The sequence below is a fragment of the Malurus melanocephalus genome, unplaced genomic scaffold (genome assembly GCF_030028575.1).
Source record: "Malurus melanocephalus ecotype Western Australia unplaced genomic scaffold, MMel_1.1 scaffold_32, whole genome shotgun sequence".
Taxonomy (NCBI): domain Eukaryota; kingdom Metazoa; phylum Chordata; class Aves; order Passeriformes; family Maluridae; genus Malurus; species Malurus melanocephalus.
Window position 1 is genome coordinate 715408 of NW_026623264.1, and position 26474 is coordinate 741881.

At 34.9% G+C, this 26474-nt stretch overlaps 1 protein-coding gene across 1 annotated transcript in view; it reads left to right on the top strand.

Annotated features, from left to right (window-relative positions):
* Positions 1-26474, top strand: part of CUNH8orf34 (chromosome unknown C8orf34 homolog) — a 145600-nt gene that overhangs the window by 71306 nt on the left and 47820 nt on the right. The window contains exon 8 of the mRNA XM_057363911.1: positions 21524-21659. Within this exon, the coding sequence (XP_057219894.1) occupies positions 21524-21659 (136 nt within the window). The remainder of the gene's footprint in view (positions 1-21523; positions 21660-26474) is intronic.

Below are 26474 nucleotides of genomic sequence, written 5' to 3' on the forward strand. Positions count from 1 at the left end.
ATATTTAGGTATGGGGAGGGAATACATGTGTAAGAAGGAGAATAACTGCTGATGTTCAGCAAGGGTTACTGAGTTATATTTTTCCAAAAATACACTTTGTTGTAATGAATTTGAACTTAATGTTATTGCATTTGTAATTAATTCAACATGTTGTTAGTTCTGCACTTACCATCTTTGACATTTAAATAGTGCTGGAAAATGATTTACWGATCAAGAACGTGACATAGTATATGATGTAACGTGCTTAATTRAACACATGCTCAAAACTACAGTTAATTGTATCAGGCTAAATGAATGAATTAGTATGGAAGAAAAGATATGTGAAACCCAGAGTGGTCATCAAAATGGTCATCTTTCATTCATCCTCCTGTCACAAAATTAATAGAATTATTCCCTGTTAAGTTGCAGTGGTTATGATATCCTTTTCCTCAGTATAACATTGATATTATTTCTTTAGAATGTTTGTCACAAAATAAAGTTTAAAAATAACTTGAGTGTACAGGCCAGAAAAATAAACCCTTGGAAAGAAAATTCAAATATATAAAACCTAAAAAATGGGTCCAGTATCTCCAACTTCAGTTGTTTAGAATTTTAATAAATTTGATACTTTCTGTTTAAGATAAATTTAGTTTTGCTGTTAATTGAACTTCTTCTCAGTTGGTATGTTCAAAAGACATTTCACTGGAATAAGAGGGACAGTTTGATTGTTTTAAAATTTTATTAAAAGTACATACAGTTTTCACAATTAATTTATGAAGCAGATAYTGATCACTGTAGAAAATAAGGAGTTAGTGATACAAATGCTGTCAAATCCCTCCTGCTGAACTTAATACAGAATTTGTTTTCTTTGAGGTTGTAGGTCAAATGGGTTTAAAGGGCTTCCTTCTCGTCAGCAAAGAAAATTTTTCATTATGTACATATTTCTTTCTCTTTTCAAGCTTTAATTCATACTTTTAGTTTCTGGCACACCTGTTACTTTGTTAGAATTGTGTGGGAAAATYGAATTTTAAATGGCTCTAATCTTGACGTTATTTTTCTGGCAAGTTGTTTAATGAGTGACTATTTTACCAACATGATTTTTWAAATTATTTTATTTGTTTATACAAAAGCCTATCTTGAATGATTGACTGAGTTAARTCTGTTGAAAGAAGGTAGSGTTCAGAGAACTAGTGGTTTAAATTAAAAAAACCCCTAGTGCTTATCTTAAAAGGGGAAAAGTAGTTTGTTTCACRGATTGTTTTGTAAAAGGAAACAGAGCACTGAGATATAATCACYTACTTTTTAAGGTGTTCTTGCTATAAAATATTAATAGAAATCCTTGCTCTATGAAAATGAAAGGCTCAAAAGTCTATAAGGTAAAACACAGTGCTGATAGATATTTGTGTGTGTGTGTATGTGAGTGATCACTTCCACACAGAGGATTAGGGGAAAAAACAAACTAATACTATTCAAAAGATGCTTTTAAGTAGTATCTATTTCTAGAGTGTAGGCACTGCTCATATTCCCTTCAGAGAGATCATCTCTAATAAGTTATGATGATCATTATAAACAGATGTGGGCTCGCATAGATACTGCTACTGAAAACCATCACTAGTGCTACTTATACTTTACTCTGGAGAGTATTTACCTCAATCTGTGATTCAACTGTAATTCCTGGGAGATGAGTGCAGAATGGAGAACAGTGTGACTTATTTTGTTGGGGCATGTCATATGTTAACTGAAGTGAGTTACAATGAATAGGAAAACAATACAAGATAAAAGAATGAATAGGAAAAGAATACAAGATAAAAGAATGGCATAATTGTAGCTTAGCAGGCAAAAAATAAAATGAATTCATAGAGATTTACTCTGTGACAAAACTACACCTCCAAAAGACTTTCAAGAAGCAGTCTGTTTGCAAGCTCTACCTTCAGTAAGTGGGTTATCAAACATAGGACTAATTTTTTTTTAAAAGTATGAGTAGATGTAAAATGGCAGTACATTTAATCACAGCTTGAGAAATACTAGACTTAGGATTCTCTTGCATATATCATTAGAATTCCTGGTTAAAATATATGCTTAGAATGTTATTTTTTAATATATGATTACATTTTCTCTTGTTCTCTGTGCGTGTTTCCAACCAAACCTACCCTTCTCTTTTCTCTTCATTTGCATTGTATTCCATCAGTTCTGGTACTTGGTGAAGCAATGCTGGCAAGTGTCCAGCAGAACAAAAAATCATTAGCTGTCTAGTACTGGAGCCTTTGAAAATAATGTATGGTGTAGAGGTAGGATAATCACCAGGTAGGATGCACCTGTCTGTATCCCTGTATGGTAGGATAACCCTAAAGGCTTTTTCTAACTTTGGATAAATTTGATGTTTTAAGAGTTTTACAAGGAGGTCACACTGGCTAGGTTTTCCACGGAAGCGTCAATAAGATGTCTGGTAGTAATGAAGTTCTCATGACTTGCCAAAAAATTTTGSATTCCTGCTGCAGTGTCTGAAGTCTAAGAATTCCTTGGTAAGATACTTAATTATCTTAACATGGGCAGACATACTTTTGTGTTTCTTAYGCTTAAAAATGATAAAACCATTAATCATTAATGGTTTTATCAAATCAGTAAATTTGTGAGAGGTCAAGAAGTAAGTAAAAAGTTTAGATGAAATTGTAAATATGTATTAATGTTACAAGAAACTGAAAAACAGTTGAAGTATTGTTCAGCATTGAAGGTTTACTTCTCACAAGCTTCTTTATCTTGAGTAACTTTTTCAGGGTGATGGGTGAAGTAAATCTGCAGAATCATCTTCTTTATTTTTCAGAAAATAAATGTCAGTTTTCCCACCTGAAATTCAATATATATTTATGTGAATGACCTCAAGTAATCTCCAGCAAAGGTCTGTGATGTGCATRTATATGTATGTATATATAATGATAGAATTATAGAATGATTTTGGTTGGAAGGGACCTTAGAGGTCATCTAATTCCAACTCYCATGCCATGGGCAGTGACACCTTCCACTAGAGCAGATTTCACAGMGYTCCATCCAACCTGGCCTTGAACACTGCCAGGGATGGGGCAGCCATAGCTTCTCTGGGCAACCTGTTCAGTGCCTCACCACCCTCACGGTGAAGGATTTCTTCCTAATACCTAATCTGAATCAATCCTTTTTCATTTTGGATCTATTCCCCCTTGTCCTGTCACTACATGCTCTTGTAAATAGTCCCTCTTCACCTTTCTTGTAGGCTCCCTTCATATAYTGGACGGATGCAATTAGGTCACCCTGAAGCCTTCTCTTTTCCAGACTGAACAATCCCAGTTTTCTTAGCCTAATATTTGGGTATTTTTTCTGTGACTGCAGGATTTTACTCTGTTTTGTTACAAATAATAGGATATTATTAACTCGTTGCTGTGAAGGTGAAAAGCATTGTAATATTACAAATTTGAAGTCAAGAATTACAGTGCAAGAATGAATGTCGCAGCATTCTCATGGTTTGTTGTCAAGAAAAAGGGTAGGGTATTTCCTGTGAGAAGTAGTTACATCTTCCTTCTGTGTTTGCCTGTACCCTCGGGATCACTGAAACTGGCACAGTATTTTAAMATTGCAATTTAGTTTTAAAATTGTGACATTTATGAATCACATGGCTATTTAGACATGCCTCGAAGAAAAAATGTGAATATTAAGGTGAACAGAACAGCAGACATTGTTTTTATCATTTGTTTTAAATGTTTTGTTCCAAGTAGGGAATTTGTAAATCTCTGTGTAAAGATGCCTGATTCCACTGCTGCAGGCTTCTGAAATTGACATTCTCAACAATTTCCCAGCTACTATTTGTGGCGGAAAACCAAGAATATAATTTTCGCAAAGGAGACATTGGGACCTGCAAGATTTGTGGCTCAGGGGCAGCCCCTCTATGGTTTGTGCTGTTGCGGGCCTGGGCTCAGAATGGCTCAGAATTTACAAGCATGGTCCAAATCTGCAGTTAAGGCACAGGATTATRATGCCTTGTTGTCTCTGTGCAGCATGTAAACCTGATCTTTGGTTAGAGCTCTGGCTTTTTTAAAATGCAGGCTTGTAGCTCCTTGGAGATTGCCAGGCCTTGTGCTGTGAGAGCAGATGCTGACTGATGCCCAGTAGGCTTTCTCAGGCTGGTATGATGGCAACATGTAGGTTCCAGCATCACCATCTCTGAGGGAAACCTGCCAAAATCATTACTGCTGGGTAAAAAATCTGGTGTAAATCTATGCTGTACTGCGTAGAAATATAGGAAATCTGATATTTTTTTTTAAATTAGATATGCTTGAAATTAATGATGTAGTACTTTAGAATATAGCTGAAAGATGGATGTCTGGACATCAGTCATCCACTGTTAGTGTGAAGACAGCTGTTGCTGAAATGTTTGGTGATGTTCAGCTAGAAAAGATACTAGCATGAATTCTGTTTGAAATACAGAGGAGGCAACACCAAAGTTATCTTTCTCAGCTCAGAAATGTTTATCCTAAAAGAAGGAATGAGCATCTGGAATATTGTTGGTAATCATCAAAGTAACRTTTTCTGTGGTCCAGAACAGTTGTGCAATTCTGAAATAGCTTGTGCTCTTTTCACCTCTAGAGAGGCATTGCTTAAGTAAGAGTATGGCAAATATTCTATTTGTGGTTTTACATATTTTAACAGAATGGGCTTTGAGCTATTGTCCTTTTGCATGCTTGGTTAACAAAATGAGCTGAAATTTAGAGAATAARTRGTGCTGGTACCCGCTAGGCATYGTATAATTTCTTAAAGGCAGTCTGYCCTATACCAAATGAATGGCTCTTGGCTGTGAAATAGGTTATGTTTTCTTGGTGTAATCAGGCTGTGTGAAAAGGAAAGCTGCCAGCATTTACAAAACCATTTAATACATGGAATGGTTTTGACACAGTTGTAAAGTCAAGGCAAAACCACATTTCTTTACTATAATTTTTGCCACAGCATAAAACTTCTAAGASTTTGGAAGTTATGCTTTGACCCTTAGTGGTGTAATGTTGCGTTTATGCAGCATTTCATGTAACTTTTATATGAAGATTAGTTATGATCATGATGAGCAGAATTCAAGAACATAATCCTGTTCGGTGTTTCATGGTGAATAGGTCAGTTCTCTTTTGTTTGCTTATTAAGCTCCCCTGWTTCAAAATTTTTGTCAGTGTATATCAGAACCCTTTTATTTTGCTCTTGCCATTCAAAGAATAGTCAAGAATGTGTTTTCCTTAGTKTTACTAGGATCACTTTTGTGATAGGTAAAATAGTTTTCTGTCAGTTGGTATGTATGTCCCAGTGTCATAAATTCACACTGAATATCTTTGAACAGATATATTTTTTTGAAAAACTGTGGAGCCCAGCACTTGTTTATCAATTACCATCTTATGTAGTAAAAATAGAAAATATTCTTTTTTAAAGTAAGTGTTTATTTTGAATTAAAAATAAAACCAATTGAATTTATTACAAAATTGTATTTATATTTTTATATTAATTTATCTTTGCAATTTGATTTATTTTTAGTTTGCTGGTTAGTATGTTCAGTCCTGAGAAAGAAGGCTTAAGAGGAGTTTCCATATAAATATTTCACAACTTTTCATACGAAATATATTGTTAGGATGTGAGCTGTAACATTGATTTTGAGGTTAATATTGGTTTCAAACACTAAATATTTACGTATTGCTTCTATTTCTCTCAATATTTAGTAAATCAACTATTTGAGTGTGAGGGATTTTTCTCTGCTTTTGAAATTTTGGTGCCACTACTTGCACTTTCATAAAAAACTTTTGCCAAAACCTCACACAAGAAGATACTGAAGAGATAAAGTAGTCATAAAGTGAAAAATAAGRTGGTGCCATGGATTAAAAGCTACCCATTTGGCATAATAATAATTATTAATTAATCATGATGAATTTAATATTTATTATTTTAGCAATCCAGTAGCAGTGAGTACCTCTATTAAAATGTTATAGTTTAATGGGAGGTATGTGATAAGTTAAATGATATTTATATTACACTAAAATATCTAAGATGGTCAGGGCCAAAAACAAGTGAAGAATTTTCTAAAAATTAACAATATTCTGTTAACTGTCTTTTGTGGTTGAGAAATGTCCRTGAACAGATTAGAAAAGATGATTTGTCCTACTGCTACCATCTTCAGACTGCTAAATTAACATGAATGCTTGTGATGATATGATTGCAGGCCCAAAGCAGCTGTGAACATACAAGAAGTCAGATACCTTTGGCTCATGCTATTAGGTCAAAGTAATAACATTATCTGTACTGGGTATCCTGCTTGACTTTGTTCAAGYGTCTTTCAATTGTCCTGTTTTATCCAGCAAGTTACCCTCGTTTGGTATAAAGCCYTTCTGTTCTAGGCACCCTCATTTCACAGCTCTGTAGCAGAAGGGGGAGGACATTGGAAAATGTGAGAGGGAAACAACTGAAGACAAGTTGAAGAGTTTTATAGATAGCAGTTTAGAGAAAGAATGAACAAAGGCATGCAAAATCATTAGTGCGTATAATTGGTTGTTGTTTGGCTTCTGACAGACTTGCCGCAGGAGATTGTTGGCTGGAGTTGTTGCCACCCTCAGCTCTCYACCTTGCCCTGAACCTTTAATAGATACAGAAACCCTCAAGGCAGAGACATCTGATCTGCTTGTGAATCACTGTTGTTTTCAGCCCAGTGTGTTAAGGAAATCTGTTTCTCCTAGGAGAGTAGCACTGTCTGGCAGAGGAGGGAAAGATGGTTTCTCCTGGTAGCAGCATCAGGCAGGGTGAGTCTGCCAGAAACCTCATGTATTCAGTATTTCAAGGAGTAAAGCTCACTAACTACTGAAAGCTGATAAAAAGGGAAATACTTGTTTTACCAAGAGTTTATTTCAGAGGCAAGAATGTTCACGAGTAAAACAAGTGATCKTGGCATGGTGTAACCCAGTAGTGATCTCCCATGCACATCGTTTTTCACTCTGTATGTTTTCAGCTCCTCTTTTCCAATGAGATTGATTTTGTGTGGACTTAGATGATTTTATAACGTGTGCTGCTCTGTCTTTGAGTTCTAGCCCTTTTAATTCCATTGTCAAATTTCAACTGAAACTGGCAGTTCTCTCATCCAGGAAATCTCCCCCAATTCCCTGGAAACTGATGTCTGGGTGGAAGACAATCTCATTAGTACCATCCTGAAGCTTTAGTACAAGACAAAGAGTTGCCACTGCAGATTGATCACTCTTATGGCTCTGAATCAAACAAAGCATCTGCTGATTTGCTGAAGCATTTTGGGACAAGCTGTTTTCAGTTAATGAAGGAGAGGAAAAGAGGAAAGWTGGGCAGAATTACTATGGAGAGGATACTCTAAGAAATACGGAGGGAAACAGCTGATATTAGGGTGCAGGATTTATTGAGATGTGACAAATCTCTGAGAATTCAGGATTCATTAAGTTTGCTGCTTAGAGAGTAATTAACTACCTTTTTTGTTTAATTTCCCTACCAGGCTGAAATTTAATTTTATTATATGTTCCAAGGTGTGTCCTTTTACCATTGAACATGATACCAAGTGTAACCCTGAATTTAAAAGTTAGATGATAAATGTAATTGTAAATGCTACAAGCAGCAAATAATATGCAAAACTGTGAATAACGTGACAAAATGCAAACCTACTTGTTAAGTTACCTATTATTATTTGAAAACAGAGTATTAAACRTACTAAAAGACTGTTGCTTGGCCAGACATCCTTTTTATAGTGTATTACATGTGAAGAGCTTCTGAGAGTGTTCTGTTTTGTAAAATTAAATGGGAATGGAATAGTGGTTGTAATTGCTAAAATCAAAAAGGAGGATGGAGAAAGAATAAACATGGAGAAGAAAGAACAGAGTGAAGTAAGAGACAATTTATAGCTAAGTACAAAAGGAACAAATGTGKTTTTTCAGCCTGGTAGCTCCTCTGATACTTGCAGAACTCAAAATGCAATTTGAAAAGCCTTAATAAAAATTAGAAGAGAGTGAGATTGAGCACAAAGAACTAAATAACCACACTTCAGCACAAGTCTTCAGCCCATCTAAAATTTCAAGTATTCCATTTGTCTGCTTTGATTGCTGTCTTAAGAAATTAGAGAATATAACTTCCATCAGGTAAAATTATGACTGTTGCAGTAAWTTCTGTGGCTCCCCTGCAAACAAAGGATAGCTTCAAACACTCGAGTCAGATAACACTATCAGTATCATCTTTTGTAAGTGTAAGTCATTTTGGGCAGACCAAGAATCTCATTAGCCTTTGCTGTGGTTCACAGAGTCGCTGTGMTGCACAATACCTTGGGTTTACAAGTTCACTGCAGTAACTGCAGTGCACCTGCTGACATCAAAAGTAATGCTGCTACTGCTCCTGTTCTTACATTTTCTTTAATGACCCAGCATTCATGAAGACATCATTCTTTGTGAATRTACTGGCAGTAGGTGTTATTACATCTAGGACATTTTGATTATTAATGTATCAATCATGAAGATGGGGCAAAATGTAGTGAAGGCTATACTTCAAGAGAGGTGGCAGACTGGTAGTCTGTGGAGGATGAAAAGAATTCAGGGTATGGGAAATTCACAAACAGAACAAATATTGAAAAGATAAATCAGGAGTAATCATCAGTTTATAACACCACAAAGTAGGAATGCTGGAAAATAAATAAAAAATAACATAAAGGAACATTTCAACTGAAGGCTGTCATCAGTCTTCATAAATAGCAACTGGATCCTGTGCATAATTAGTGAGGATTAGATGGTGAGGGAGAGACAAGAACACACCAACAAATAAGGATATTAAAAAAAGTGTGGCCATGGGCAAAGATGARACAAGAAAGAGGAAATATGCTAGATTCAAATATAAGGATACAAGTTATCTTTGATATTCAATAATTTGTAGTCAATGGAGTTGTAAAATGTACAAGTAGACACCAGAAACTATTGTATGTAATATTTTATTTGGAGTCCTTTCCTTATTTCACTTTTTTTTCCTGCAGTCAAGAGTGTTGATTTAATCTAAATATCAATTTTTGAAGCAAATTTATCTTCTAACCTTTTGCTTTTGACTTGTGAAAATTTTGACCRTTTCTGTATGTTTCTCTGTACTTCAGTACTACTGCAATGATCTCAAGATAATACTATATTTTTGCATAGACTAAATCCAAAGCAAGAGCTGTTAAAGTAAAATTTAAAAATTCAATTAGAAAATCCTAAATTTAATTTCTAAGAAACTAAACCCAAAGCAAGAGCTGTTAAAGAAAAATTTGAAAATTAAATTAAAATCATAAATTAAAATTAAATCCTAAAATTAATTTCTAATATCTACCAAATGTTGACTCAAATTGTAGCCTATATGATTTCAATTTCCTATTTCAAGGAAAATAAAAATGATATTTTAAGATGACTAAACATTGCTATTTTCTATGAAGATGTTTTCTGGTGTTATATTCTATTTTAACTTCAATAATAAGCCATTATCCTGTTTTAATTTAACTGGTTTTATATCATCAGACACTGAGTTGAAAACAAATATAAAGCTGTATTTAAAAGCAGCTTTTCTGATTGCCTGTTTAAGACGGTTCTGTGTCTGAACAAAAACCATCAGAGAAGACACTGATGAATGAGTCTAAGCTGAGTCCAAAATAATGCAGCAGGCAAGAGAGAACTTTCAGAGAGCGGAGCTCCTTGGCCCTGCTCCTTGTGGGCCACACAAGCACTGCTGCTGGCATAAGGATGGGACAAGTGARTTGGCTGACACGGGGACAAACAGGTCTGACTCTTCCAGTGGCAGCACAGACTTAGTTTAGCTTAAACTGATTGTGAAACTGCTCCTTGAGTCGTTGTGGTCTTTGAACAGCAAGCAGCACAGGGAGCACACTTAGAACATTAAATTAATTAAACCAGTTAAATCCTGGCTCCACTGCAGTAAAATACGAGTTTGGCCACCMATGCATATAAAGCCAAGGTTTTGTGGTGAGTGAATGTAATCATGGGAAGAGAGATGGTGAGTCACCTTTGGAAGAATTTCTAAAAGTGAGGATGGAAATGGTTWGCAAAACTTTGAGATATTGAGCAGCTGAAAAAGAAATTAAAGTTTAATAGGTTTTCTGTGTATGTATATGATGTTAAATGCATAAAGTTTGTGCATTCCTGAACTAAACAGTAGAGGTTACAGTGTGCCTTTGTGACAGATGGAGTTTGGAACACAAAAGTTTCATATATTGGCTTACTGTTTTTTAGGTTTATTGATGCAGCCCAAATTTCTTCTCTGTAAAGAAATGGTATATCTTTGAAATATCCAATAATGAAGGCATAAAATAGAAATGAAAAGAATTATAGTAGTTCCATTGTTTTTAATTCTCTTCAGAGAAACTTTACAGTCCTGGGAATAATTAAATATAAATAAATATGCAAATAATAGGATTTGTCAGTTTTGATTTTTAACCAGATCCAAAGAGAGACAAATCCAATTGTGCCTTCAAAAAGGTTTCTCCCTTTATTTTATTAAAACCAGAAGTTATAAAGAGATTGTTTTATTTTCAATATGACATAAATAAAAACTTGAAAAGGTGGCATAAATGAAACTAAAAGTACAAAACTGTTCTTAAAGGCATAGTTCATAATAAAATAAGTGATAGTCACATATCTGTTCTTTTCAGCAAAAGTAAACAGCATACTTTCTTTTTCTCCAAAACATTCCTACATTATTGCAGAATATTAAAACATTATTGACTTTAGTATTTTCTCATTTTTAAAAATACAGATGCTAACATTGAAGTATGAAAGTTATGTTGCATGTAATCCTTTCTCGGTCTTCCTTCAAATTTCTTCTGATGAATGATTTCAGATTCAAGATTTTTCAGACAATTAAAGTATTGTCCAGTAGGCTGGAAAAGGTAACATTTGGATCATATAAAAAATCATTTATTGTTTATAAGTAATTACAAACTATTATTTATGGTTTATGTGAAATACTAATTTCACTGATTTTATTCTTGTTTGTAATCTTTTTCCTAACTAAACTGAAAACATGAGACTTTGAGATTGAGAAGATAAGCCATGCTTGCCATGTGCATGGATTAGAGTTTTCCTGTAGAAATATTCCTCTTGTTGCATGTAAATTTCAGAGCGCCTGAAGGCAAATCAGCTGTTTTCCTGCAAAAATATGAGAATTGGGTGCATGTCCTGCGCATGCCTTACAGAGAACTTGCTGTTCACTGTGGTAGCTCCCTGTTGCTGTATAAAGAAGTAACTGGACATTTATTTCCTCCTTCAAACATTAAATTGTGAACCAAAGTTCTCATTTCTCTCCTACACATACAGAATACAATCATTGTCAATTTATGCTTGCTTTAATGGAATTGTTTCCTCTTGCTCACCTATATCTCTAAGAGATTACTTTGGAACAACACAGCAAAAGCAAATGCTTTTTCTTGATGTATGGATTACTCTAATTTTTATTTAGGATATTCAGAAGCTGAGTGAATCATTGTCATTTTTACATATACAAAGGAACTTTATGTATCATTTAATTCCTGTTTCTGACTCTCAATCAGCTGCTTAGTCTATAAATTACTAAAGGCAAATGTGAGTTAATGTCTGTGGAGAGACAATTCCTCAGAATGTCAAAGATTTAATTATTCAATCACTGCCACCTAACTGCAGAAGTACTCTCTAAGTAATGTTTGGCGTAGRAGAGACTTGTCAAGGTGTCTGACAATAGTTTCCAGACCTGTTTCTCCATTTGGCTATATGGGGAAATGTATCCATGTGAAGGATTTTATTAAATGGTTTTCATGCTTACTTGGATGTCCTTAGAGGGATAGAAAAATCTTTTGACATATTTGACTATTTCTGAGAGGAACTCATTTTCCTGATGTTTTTCAGGAAATGGGTAGCAACTGGGTTATGTCAGTCACAAATAATTAGGCTTAATTTATCATTATGGGGTTTCTAATGAATATTCACACAGTGATTTGATAAAAACAATAGTTTTTTTTGTGAAATTTGCTCTAAATGTATGTCTGGTTATGAGAGGCAAAATTCATTAAGGTCTCACACAGCAGTAGGGGTTTTTTTTGTATTTGAATATTAATTTTCTATGTATGTGTTCAAAAGCGTTGGTGAAACAGCTTGCATAATATATTTGCTCAAAGAACCTGAACTCTTCTGTTAAAACTTCCAAATTCTCTAGATATTCTAATTATACCACCAGTGAATTGAGAATTGTCTTTCTGATAGTYTGTTCTTAATAATTTGTTTGGATTATATGGGTTTGATGTTTTTATATTAGATGTAATTTATAGTTTGTAAATGAGCAACAGTTTGGCAATAATTCACTCTATATTGAATCTTCACATAGAGAAATACTCCATAAGAAATAGAACATTCATCATATAGGGGACTTTCAGCAGAGTGTTGGGAAGTTGTGTCAGCTGCTGTGGGTACTTGCTCACGGTGCCTTTTGAAATGGTTCTCAGCTTCTTAAATTTCTTAGCCAGGCTGTTTTGAAGTGCTCATCTGAGAAGGAACTTTGATTGTACATAGATAATTGAGAAAGTCATTTGGCAGCTGAAAAAAGTGTTTCTGTGGATATGCTGAATCATTTTCAGATGTTGCAAACAGTTTCTTGCGTTTTGAAAACTTAAGGGGTGTTAAATTTGGAGGAATGCAGTTTAATTGATATTGCATAACTATATGAATTATCAAATGCATGYATATGTATCAATATTAATTGAAAAATTAAGTTTTGAAAATTTCCTTGAGCCAATGGATCACCTTTCTAATTCATGTTAATTTTCACAGCAGCAAGACTCATCCATTAAGTCTGCATTCACTTAAAAACCCCCAACTTTATATAGCTGTATCGTAATATCAGAACTGATTTAATTCATGTACATTATCATATTTCAGGRATTTTAAAACAGATGAGGAAAAGGTGATGAGAAGGTAAGACACTGTRTTGATAAGAAGCCTAACAGTCTTAGCCTGCTTTTCATGTTCAAGCTTGTTTCCAAGTTCAATCATATTAGATTTTATCAGCTTGGCATTGCTCAGTTAAATAAGAAAAAACTTAAAGGCAGTGATTACTTGACATATATAACAGGTTTTTAAAAAAAAAAAAATTGAAAATTGTATCTTTAATGCGGTAACACAGTATTAAGTACTGTATGTTGGTTATATATTAGGAATGCTTTCCTGGAGACATATGTGAATATTCTGATAGAATCTCAGTTTTCAGAAACTTTTATTCTGTGTCTTGAGAGAAGCAAAATTGCACTAAATTTTAAGGCAGTTAAAGCATCAGTGGTGAGTTGCAGATGGAGTATCATTCTGTTAATGTAAAAATGATATCTTGTTTGCTTTTATTACTTATACTTTGATAAACATGTTCATATTCTGACTCATTAGTGTTACTTACATACCAGATGCTTTCACCCCTTAGGGTTATAGCTCTCGGAGAAGGGCTGAGCCTAAGTGAATATGAAAGCTTGTTTTTGTTGAAGAAGGTGTCTCTGCTTCCTCCTCTGCTCATTCAGGCAGAGCTGTATTTTCCTGTTGTTTCCTTTAGATGGATCTTAATGCTTGTATTGAGCCCTCAGTGGGCCAGTGCAACTCTGCACCTCTACCAACCCACATGCAGAACATTCCACAAAAAATGCAGTATTTTTCATATGTGCTCATACCAGTCAGTTAAGAGTCAAGCACTGATATCACTGGGAATGATAGAAAAGGCCGAGAGCACAGGAATAGGTATAACTTTCACTGGAAATAAGCTATTAGAATACAGAGCTGCATCCTTAGTGACTGCAGGTTAGCACCTTGGAGTTTGACCTCATCCACCCACCATTTGATCTAACAGTATGTCCGGGCCAGTGAGCTCTGCTAGTGTGCCTGAAGATTGAAAACCAGAATTACTTGGCCTTTTTGTTTTGACCYAGCTTTCTTCTTGGTGCAGTGCTACTTGTTTTGTTTTTGCTTGAAATAGATCTTCTCTGCTGTATATTATTGAAGATGCTTTCAATTTAGACGTCTTAGTTTTTGTTTTTGGTTTTGTTTTTTTTTGTTTGGTTTTTTTTTAATTTTCTCTGTTCTTTCTGTTAATATGGTTTGTACTGTGACTTGTCTTCGTCTCATTTTTAGGTTTGTATCAGTCAAACTGCTTGCAGTCTAGGAAATCAGTACAGATTTTTTTTTGAGAAGGAAAATATATGGAATTAGTACCATATCCTCTGTGATACAGTGTACTCTTCTCTGCTGCTCCCATCCAGCATAGGATGATTGTGCTTCCTAATGTTTTGTGTTTCCTTCATCCTTGTTTTTTCACACCTCTTAGCCGAACATTTGATGTCTGATGTTGAATTGGCTTTCCATTCTAGAATCTCTGACTCCCTCTTAGTGATAGAGTGAACAAAGTGATCAGCCTGCAGTTGTTATCCTCCACAAGAGAAGGACATTCAGTGACTGCCAGGGAATGTGGTACACATTCTGTTGCACTGCTGTGGACTCCAAAGTTAAAACCATCGCAAGATCTACCTGAGTTTCACAGCTCTCATATTAAGGATATAAAACCCAAAAAGGAAGAAACGTGCARTACTTCGGATAAATTTTCAGTCTGTGGAGTCATGGAAAATTCCACACAAGTYCAGTGGAGTTTCATGATTAACCTTAGTATGTCTTGAGAAGCAGAATTGTCAGGTAAATGTTTGTGATTCATTTACAAGATGGTTTTGATCTTCTGAAAGGAGATATTCTGGAGGAATGTTTTGTTCATACGCAAAAGATAGTGTTGAGGGAAACCAGATATATCTCTATGTTTAAGATATTAGGTTTGAGCTAACATTGCATGACCTAACATGCTGCAATGCCCGATTTATTTATAGGCCATATTCTTGTTCTACAATATTCAATGGAAGTGTAGCAACCAAATATATTATATGCACCACTAGACTAATTTCCATTTCAGCCAGGTCTCTGTCTTGCACTGCAGTATGCTTGCACAAGCATTGCAGCAAAACMAAAAATCTAATTTTCTCTTTTCCAAGTGAAAAGCATGAGCAAACATAACCCAATMGTGCACTGAACTCATAGGTTACACAAAGCAATCTAATAGAATAAATAGCACCTCTACAACATCTCCGACTGCACGTTTTTTCAGTAACCTAAACTTTCTTTAAAAAGTATTTATTTCTTTTTAGTAAAAACGTTGGAAAACTGTGTGGTATATTTGAAACTTTATTGCATGATTACTCTATTGGATTTGTGGAATGGTTTTGATATACTTGCTAGTTTATCTGCTTGACCCAACTGGGGAGACAAAATTATATTTAATTTTTTTTTCTACCCTCTTTGGAAAGATGTCAGTGGTATGAATTTAATCAATGAGTGAGGAAGAGCATGTACTGTCAGCTGTGATGCTGTTGGTATGCTGATGGTATCCAGCTCAGTGTCTGCTTCTCRGAGTGTAGACAGTGCAGTCTTCCAGATGTCCCAGTGTCTGGCCAAAATAGGGATAGTGATACAAAACAGATGGTCTTGTCTCAGGACAAAGCAGAGTTGATGCAAGCTGATAGAGGGATGGAAGGAATGGCAGAGCCTCGGTTGTTGGATGCCATGCAAGAGCCATTCATATCCTGCATTCATGGTTAGCAGGGGCCACAAGGAGAGCTCTTGTCCCTTTGCAGTTAGGCAGAAGTTTGAAGAGCAGTAGAAAAGATCCACAGTGTGTTTCTTCCAGTCTTTTATCTACGAGCTTTGATGATTATCACAGAATTGCTGATGTGTTAGTGGCTCAGTGTGGCCTTTAATACACCCAAGAGCTCCCTAGGAGCTTTCAGATACCACATACGGAGTATCTGTTGGTACATGTGCCTGTGCACACWGAGTTCAGAGATCTCATTGCTTTATCCCTTCCTGCCCAGACTGTCCAGTCTGAGATCACTCATATATGAGTCTATAAATAAAGTGGAACTTTTCTAGCATAACTGCTTGGTCTGCGGTCAGGTGCAATAGGTCCTGACTGAAAGGCACTTTTTCTAAAATGGGAGATGTGCTAGTTCATCAGTAGACACTGCATCTTGCTTCTTACTTACTGTGTTTCTCTCTTCGGAAACAAAATTCTCTGAAGGACAAGTAAAATGTTTGACTTTATTTGGACTTGGATAATTTTGTTCTTTTTTAAAAAARTTAAGTTGGAGAAATAGGGATATTTGTACTATAGGAATTCTTGATGTGTGTAGGTTTATGAAAGAGAGCATACAGATGCTTTAGTAACTGGCACTCCAGAAATGCTTGGACCAGTAGTTTAAAAAAWAAAAAGAAAAAAAAAACTATCTTGGAAAGTTCAGTGTTACTGGAAATGTTTGGCATAAGATTATTAGTAATTTTTAGGCTTTGCCTCAACTTTTATTTTAATAAAAGGTGTATGAATTTCACTGGCCTCTTGACAATCTAGCTAGGATTAATCCAGCCAAGGGATTGGTAGAGTAACGTAYGTGGATGCAAAGAGAGATCAGTGTGACCCTCAGTGCAAAAATTGATTAATAAAATGCTAAACAGGTTAAAATTTTCTCTGATTGACTGAAAATGCACTGTAGTTGGTCTATGTTTAATGAGGTATACTGAACTAATGAATTATTATTCATCTCAACTMATTTTTGTAAAACTTCATATAAACAGCATGCAAATTATCAGTTTAACTCAAAATAAACTTAATAAAGGAAAACATAAGCAACAATGTAATGTGAAATTCAWTATTACAGATATATATTGTGAGGCACATCTGTACTATGTTAGCCAAACACACTTCAAAAATATTACAGCTGTCTCCTTTTTGTTAAAAAATAAAAACTCCAAACTGAAAACTTTTTAAATATACATTCTTTTCCAATGCTTTGATATTTTTTGTTATGATTGAAGAAAAATTTACAGATTTAAACATGACTTTTTCTATTATTATGAAAAGGTTTTTTTCTGACGGTTTTCTTTAAGAATGCAGAGTTGAACTGGCCTGAATTGCACATAAATATAGTGGTTGCAAGGATGAGTGACATCAGCATTGGAACTGATTGAAATATTGATCAAAATTTGCTTTTAATTTTAAAAATTGATTTACTTAAAACTAAGGAAAGAAAAGGAAAATAAAAAAAATTAGACTAACATACAAAGCAGCTTAAATTCCTGAAACAAGCAGAACTTCTATTAGCAGTAGGATGTTGTTGATTTGGGCTTTTTGGGTTGCTTCTTTCTGTGGTTTATTGTTGTTTGTATTTTGGGTTTTTTTTTTTAATTGGTTTGGTTTGGTTGGGTTTTTTTTTTCTTTTTTTTTAAAAACGAGATTAGTAGAGCATATAGAGTTTGTGCTTCAGCCAACAGGCCTTCACAAATCAATGCTATATACAAGGAATACGTCAATGTCTGCCACAATGTAAGAACACTACTTTGAGAAATTCATTGTTTCAAAGAAAGAGGCATTATTTTACTGGTGCACCAGAATTTCCTGGTGGCCTGCAAGCATATGAATCAGAATTTCTATCTGAATCTTTGTTCTCACATGAAGACATTTAATGCTTTTTTTAGTATTAGATTGAACAGACAAACTGAGCTGTCATAGATTTTTTCCAGTTCAGAACCTKATAGTTCTTGAAGTACTTCTGGGAAATTACTACATATTTTATAATGGAGGAAGAAAACAAAAGTGACTGGATCATGTAAAACAATACAACACATGATCTAATTACGTGAGCTTTCTGTGCAACTAAGCTTTCACTGTATTTTCTAGGGGTTTTGCGTAAGAAGAGCTCTGTCCTTAAAGTGAATGGTGTGCAAGTCTTGTAAGTGTTTGTAAGATGATTCCACACCCTGTCATCCTGAGACAATAAGCAGTCTTCCAGTTTCTAGAATACTTGGTACTGATGCCCCTTTCCCCATCCCTCCTTCCCAAAAAAAGAAAGTAAATATTTGTGAACAATGTCCTATTTAAAAACATGACTTTGTTACTGGCCTATATTCTTGTTTAGTTGAAATAAATACTTTTCTCCCCTTCCCTTTTTGATGAAAGCTTTCTATTTTAAAAAAAAATCACAAAGAATTAAGCTTAGTGYAGCATGATTATTAATGTCTAAGACATCTGGTTCTGTGCTACRATGTATTACACTTGTGATCTTTATCTTACTTCCAAGTATTTTTGTCTGTTGTTGTTAGGGCAAAGCATAAAGATTGCAGCTACATGAATTCATTTTGGTAAATTGCTGATTTAAAAAAAAAGTAAGGTTCTTTTTGCTTGGTTTGCAGGTAGTTTTTTTTAACCACATGGAACATATTTAATAGAAATTGCTCTAGGATCAAGGCAGGGTCTTAACATACCCTATTCATTTAGAGAATAGCAGACAGTGAACATTAAATAAAATAAATACAGTGTACAGTCCTGCGTTAAAATAACAAACTTTTATTGGCATAATTTATTAGCATAAATAAAAATAGTTTCGTTTATATGAACTTCAAGCCTGTCCCTATACRAAGATAGATAACAATTTTCTAAGTATTCGAGAAGTTTCACCATATTCTTGTCTTTCATGACACAAGCAGTCACCAGTTTGGCTTTTCTTTCTCTTTTCTCAGTGAATTACCTCATTGCTGCTCAGTGAAATCATGGAGCCACTCAGCTGTATCACTTGGTCTAGCAAAGAATAAAAAGAAAGAGAARAGATTCAGTGTCCAGACCCTGTAACTGAATTGACTTCTCAATGAAATCCTATTTTGCTAACACTGGCTCTTTCTGAAGTAACATAGAAGCATCTGAACCTTTGGAGCTCTTTTATTTTTTGCTCTTAAAATGCACAGTCTCATTGATTGTATTTATTTTAATAACTTTTTTATTTGTGATCAAATATTTTTCTGCAATGCACACATGAATTATTGAACAATGTATACACACAGACTGAGTTTAGTACTAAAATTTCTGTATGATATATTGTTTTATTGCTGCTGCGTTTTGTTATTTTTTTAGGTCACTTTTTTTTTAACTAAATCCCTTCAATAGTGAATGTGCTCARTCTGGAAGATGGCATATAAACTTGCTTACAAACTCAAAAATCCCCATCCAAAGTTGTGGGTATTGCAAACCAAGCAGGTTCTCAAAGCTTAATTGCTTCAGTGAGAAAAAAAAGTTCAGTATCTGCACTGTAAATCTGAGCTATCCAGAAGAAACYGAAATCATTCCATGCTGATTAATCAAATTAATTCAAATGCTGCAGTTAATTCTTTGGATTTGGTAGATGGAGTTACACTTCTCTGTTTAGTTGTATTATTAACAGCTTTTTGTAGCTTGWCAGGGACAAATAACACCCAATGTTCAATTTGATCAATGAAAATTCCTTGAGAAAAATTAACAATTGTATATGATGTAGGTTTTCGGTATTTTAAATTTGCATTTTATATGCATGTTACTGCTGTGACAATAAATCAATACTGCATGCTATTCTGCCTACTTGTCTGATGGCTACAATTATGGGCAACTCTTGAATCCACATTTCTTGCACAAAGCTTCACTTAATTTTCTCATGAGAGAAAAATGCTGGTAATTAACTAAAAATTACAAAAAGGCATGGGTTTGGTATACAAATTCAAATATAAATGACATGATGGAGGKCAGCCTGTATCATTGCTTTGTCAAAACAGTCGTCAGAGAGCCAGGAGTTAATCAAGCAGAGAACAGTTGAAAACCTTATTTAATGAAATCACATCTGTTTAGTGGGAGAAAAACCTGAGGCATATGCTTCCATTTCTTCTGAGCTCTAATTCATCCAGTGGTTTACATGTGTTAAAAAATATGGAACTTTTCACACCTCTTTAAAGCACAATTAAACTGTATTTATTTTAATACATAATGTGTTCCAAATATGTAATACCTTTTCTGAAATGACTCATAGATGATTGATTTCATAGCTCTCTATCATATAACCTTCTAGGTCCTTTGAATTAGTTTGTGTATTAACCATACATGAAATTTAAAAGAAAAGKTGTTGAAATGATGTCGAATGATGCCAGAAACTTCAGTATAGTTGTCAATTTATATCAAGGCAACAAATTGGCTGGAGGGGGGTTTTCTTAAGGAGTAAAATAAAACATTAYAGTGAAGAAAATTTAGTTCAAGGACTTAGGTCACTAAATTTTCATTTAAGTTTAGCCTAGCTGTTATTGAATGTGGCTTATTAAACAGCGTGTCTCCCCAAAAGAGTGTTGTTAACATGACATAATCCCCACAATCTGACCACACTGCCCTGAGTTTGAAGCCCAGTGGTAAGAGTAGGGCCTATGAAATATAGAGGACAACCAGAAGAATTTCAGGTAAAGATTTGCGGGATTTGTGTCTCATTCTTTGTGTATGAAAAACAGCTTGGTTCTCCACTGTGTGTCTATAATGACTACTTGTGTGTTTTAAGTTCTAATTGAACATTGTCTCCTCTGACTTTAAAGTTCTCTGTGACTTTTCTTCCTCTGATGTTGGGATTTAAAAATCTATCTTTTTGTACTTCCTTCTTTACTCACCTTCTTTAACATTAGGTTTCTTTGTAAATGTAAATATATGAAAATACATGTGTATACATCTGAAAGACATTGTAATTAGATGATGACATACTTTGTACCATGAACCACATGCATCAGTCAGTGCATGCAATGGTTACATGGTCGGTACATGGGCTTTAATGGAAGCTAGCCAGTGCTTTGCTTGTTTACATTTTAGCTAGAGTCTAATCAAGTTATAAACAACTGAAAATTGAGCTTTGTAGATAYATGAGGCATAGACAACTTGCCTATTTTGTGCTAGCAAAAGATATAGAGATTAAAGGATGTCCTGACAGTAAACCAGAATTCATTTACRGACGAGCTGAGCTACACTATTCCAGTGTGACCTTGGGAAAAAAATTCTCTGAGACCCTCTGCTGTTTCCCTTCAAAATGTGAATGATTTTACAGTTGAAAATTCAGTTATTATTATGAGTTGCCCATAGTACAGTAACACGGTAGAGTTAAGTATGCACATTATGCTTCCTTTCAATGTGATATATGTGTCTATTTCACATTTTCAGGGTTTAGCAGAACRCTTCTATTTTAGTAATATTGTTTCATTTCTAAGTAAATGGATGATGAAAAAAACACAGAGGAGTAGGATACAATGAAAAAAAATATTTTTGTCTTCAATATGTCCTGTGTCAAATGAAGTTAATGGACAGCATCTCTTGATGACAATTTTTAGAACTGAACCAGATAAATAAAGATTTTAAAAATATGCAGCATTGTTTGATGCAGAAATGGTATTGAATATTTTCAAAGAATCCCCCTTGTAAGAGGGTGATAAAATATAAAAATAAAAATGCTTTCAAATTTCTTTTCTTATTAGTATGCAAGTAACTGTTTTCTTCCTGGTTTTGGGGCAGTTCCATTTTTAGTGATTCTACAGGTGAAGCTCCTTTATTGCTACAAAATTTAATCATGTGTTCATCCCATCATTCTGTCTTGTTGCAGAGGATCTTGATGATCTCAGAATGGAAGGAGTAACAAGTGTGATGTCTTCTGGGAGCAAATTCAATCAAACTCGAAGTGCTCACACGGCTGAGCCTCAAGCAAAGGTCACATTGAATATATGTGCAAGATGTGCCAGGTAAAATCAAAATAAAACCAGACCATGCTAACAAACACATTCTTTTTCCCCAGGTTTTTGGCTGTGTATTATGCTTATGGGCCAGGTGATGACCTCTCCTATGTTAAAGAAAAAATAATTCCTTAGATACTGGCTCCCCTACGACCTCTGGCATTTGAATTGTACAACTTATGTTTATGCTTGATATGTCGCATCAACAATGAATCAAAGAACATGGTTGGTCTTAGGCCTAGCTTCACAGCTTGAAACTATTTTAAGCCCTTCTGTCTCTGAGTTTCATTAGTTATTTGAGCTGCTGTGGTTTTTCAGGGGATGAATCAGGGAATTTAAGGGTTCAAATCCAATTTGAAAAGCACCTGTATAAATGGAGATCTAGTTGCACAGGTGCAGTTCGGGATTTCATATAGTTGCTTCTTAGCACATTATAATCTCATCCTGTTTCACCTCTGAGAAATAATTTAATCAGGTTGAACCCCTTTTGGTTTTGACAGCTGGAAATAATTTTTGCATTTACAGTATGAAGGCCAGATAAACAGGTTGGTATTCCTGTAGCTTTGTCAACTCCAGAATGCAACACTAACAGAAACCCYTTAAATTTCCTGGATGAATTCTTCTATGTAGACAAAAGCTCATTTGGAGAAAGGATTTAAGCCTGTTTAAATGACAAAACTAGCCTTCTCACCCTTCTGTTAATGGTTCAGATTAACAAGAACAATACAGAGGCATGCCAATTTTATCTGCCTGCCTTTGCCAATGGCTGCTCTATTGTGTAGTTTGAGAGCGGATTAGCYGCTTGTAAATAAAAAGCAACCTGTGGTGAAATTAAGTCAAAAGTTTGGCCATATGCCACCCTATTTTTTTCTACTTTCCCCCCCACAATTTGCTCATAAATTACTACTTTTCCAAAGCACTTATGTAGACAGAGGGGCTTCAAGACATTTTCTAATGCTCCGGAAGCATAACTGCGGGCATATTGAATCACTCATGCAATAGCGTGTCTGTAGCAGGGCTGTGGAGCCTCAGGGATCTGCAGCTCACAGTTCTGCCCGAGCAGCAGGGACTGGATGGCCTTGGAATTCTGGAGAGTTTTGCTTGTCAGCAGTGTGGCCTTATGTTTAAGAAAAGGGCAAGCATCCTAGTCATGGGTTTCTTCCCGATTCATACAAACAAATTGCTTATGCTGAAAAATGCTTATGTTTCCAAACATCTGCCTACGTGAAAGTGTGGCCCATTTTTTCACCTGGTATCTGTTGTCAATGGATTAACAAGTAGAAGGGTAAAGAATATAGAAATCTTGAGATTTCTAAATGGTCATTCTGAACTTACATAACATCTTTYATGGATTACTATGTAGGTTAATTAAATTTTGAATTCCCTAAAGTAGCTGCTAACAGCAGGTGCCAGGATACTATATATTCTCTCAGTCCTGCACACCAGGGAGCAAACGGCTCAGATCTTGAGCCAAATCTAGCAACTTCGGCTATTGCCATTGTTCTTTAACTGCCTCTTATAAACGATTCTGCCATTTAAAATATGTGCTGGGGGCGAAAGATCTCACAAAATCCCTTTTGTCACTTCACTTATCAGAGAATGCAAAACAGTGCTTTTGCCTATGCATCTTCATTAATTTCCCTACTGGGTTTATGGAAGTGGGTGAGGAACTGGATGATACCTACAGAGCTGTAATTCTTTTCACTCTTGTTGCTGTTTAGCAGTTTATTTAAACTTTGGTGGAATTTAAAATCTTATTAGGAGCAAGGGAAGTCAAAAGAGACAAATGGGTATTTCTAGTTGTATTCAGTAGTGGGGAAACTAGCATTTTTTCTTTAAGGTGGTAACGTCTATCCATTCTTTTGGAACATTCCTTTCTTCTTACTGAGGAYACCTTTCCTCTCTTCAAGACAGTTACTAGTGCAATTAACTCTCTCTTCAGTACCTTGATAGGGGTTTGTCTGGWGCCTTCTTGCAGCAGCTGAAGTAGTGAGTACAGAGAGTTTCATGAAACAAGGACATGAAGACAGCTTTTTTTCCTGTTTGGTTTCGAGAACAATTAGATTTTCTCTTAGACAATGATATAGCCATTGAAAATTCTGTGTTATAAAATTAGAGTCTAACTATTTGGATCATCTCACTGACTCTGTTTCTCAGTATTGGCGTTTGTTTCCATAGTTGTGACAAAGACTAATATTTAATGTAAGGTAATACATAACCTATTAGTGTATTAATCTGTTCTAGAAATTGCATTTTTATGTTGCATATTCCATTTTCTAAGTACTTTTGTGTGCTGTACAATATATATATATAWAAATACTATGAGATTTGATTATAGACATATTTGAATACAATTGAAGTCAATATAAATTGTTATGCATGCTTTTGGTTACAGTTAAACAGTATCTTTCCTCTTAATGTTACTCATTTTTCAGTTTTCAAAGTAATTTGAAATGAATTGAGCTATTAATGGCAGTGGTGTTCTGTAGATAATGGGACATGTCAAGTCAGGTTACCAAATGAGGTTTTCTAAAGGTATTTTGGTTGTTAGGAGAAATATGACTTTTTACTTGAAATGTAATTGGCCAAGTTCCAAATATTAGGAAATATGCTTCCTAGCTCAGACAGAAAGTTGAATTTTATTAATGCATTTGCATAATTAATTTCTTTCACCTTGCTGAATTTTTTTAAATGCTTTGCTCTGATTGCTCTCCAGTCAATTTACCTTCTATGACACCTCCTTCAGAAGTTTCCCCACTTTCTTGAGTATATTGGAGCTTTTCTGAGAGAAGTTTAAACAATTGAAGGAGTTTTTCAGTACTAGCTTTAATTAATTGGCTTAATATTTTGTGTCTCACTTGGAAAGGACAAATTTTCTTATCGAAGTTCCACCCTTCTTCTTTATTAAAATAGTATATAAGTTTTGGACCCTCCTGCTTCTAGGATTGCTTTTTCTTGCCATAGATCATTAGCACTCCCTCATTATTTGAGAATTAGAGTGAACACRTCTATGCCTATGTGTAGGTTACCTTAGCCCGAGAAGAGTGCTGGTTCTATTTTGTATGCCCAATAAAACCCCCTGCACTGGGGTGCAGCTATATGTCTTATATTTCTGTGGCTTATGGAGCTTCCTACAATGAGAGCAGAGTGACTTGTGAGAAGAATGGACTGAATCAATGGTTTACTCCATGCTGAGATACTTACGATCACACTTCAATTTGTTCCAGTTTAGCTCCTTCCATTTGTATCACTCAAAAAAGGAATGCCAAATGGAAGTGACAATAATTAGAGATAAAAAACAACTTTATTGCATGGGAAACTAAATCCAGTTTATATTGTGGAGGAAACCTGCAATGGTATTGAGGCACTGCATTTGGGATAATATTCTTACTTGCTCTAAGTCTTTAGGTAAAAGTACTAACTTGTCTGGGAATCATAAGAAATGAGACTCAGAATTGACATAATTTGAACTAGAATAAAACTCACAAACTTGCTTTTTTTAGAAACTGACATTAACCTGYAATCATGATAATTTCACTAATCATCTTCAAATAATAAATTGGTAGACAGTTATCACAGACCAGGYCAGTAATTTTTTAAAAAGGTAAAGTTCTCCACCCAGACATCTAGGAGATAAAAATGGGGAATTCTTTCAAGCTATCACACCAAATTGGTTTTTACAGGTTATGAATTAAAAAACTAAAAAAAATCTCTGCATAACAACCTAACACCCCCCTCCCAAGACCACCAAAAAACAACATCCCCTTCAAAAAAGTCCCCAGAGGGAGATGAGAAATTAAAGGAAGGGTTAATTCTACTGGAGTAGAAACTGGTTTATAGTCTGGCATATAACTGTAAGAAACAGAGAGCTTACTGTTTTCTGTGTAGATGTTTCACACACGATGAGCGAAATGCAGATGGATAACAGCTTTAAGAGGTTTTTCAAATGGAGAAGTAGCTACGAGAACAATGTTATTCCCATAGCTGSTCTTGGACTACAGGGCAAGTTAAGTAGCATATTAAGTCATCTAAATAAAGGGSTGACATCATTCACAAGGTGGAACAAAACAAGGTTTATAGATACAGAAAAACAGGCTACAAAAAAACCCTCACCCTGTATTTGGAAGGTTTGCTTTTTTCTGTTTAGCCTGAAAAAAAATAGCAAGGACAATTCTAGTAAAACAGTTCTGGATTTAGATTATTTGAGCAAAATTGTAATAATTCTTTCTTTGTCTAAGGGTACAGTTGGTCTGGCTGAGTTRTAAAATAGACTGACTCATTCTGTAAGATGTTTTTGTGAGTTCTTTCTCACATACAGCCAAAACAAATGATTTTCAGGTTTGGCCAACGAATCATTAGACATCCTCACACATTAGCAAAACTGGTATGGGTTAAATAGAGATTTAAATGACAATTTGTAAAAGCCAAACAACACTTCCATATTTCTCGGATGTATTGTGACTTRCACATTGAGCGTTTTGCAAGAATTTAATCAACCATAAGGTAAAAGATAATATTAATGTACTATTGAATGAATTACAGGGGGCTTTCTTTTTCTTTTTTTCTTTTTTTTAAGGACCACCCATTAGCCTTGTATGCCCACTGCCATGCTCAAAAGTTAAATCTTGTTCTTGTGGAGTCTTGCCAATGCATTCCTGAAAGTAAGAAGCTTTTTGTTTTTAATAGCGCAAGGGCTGCATTCATTCTTTTTAACATCAATAGAATACAAAAAAGGGGTTGCATGTGATTAAAAAAGAAATGGGATTATAGAAAACATACTGTGCCACAAGCTTGAAGGCGTCTGAACAAGAATGTTGGGAAGGA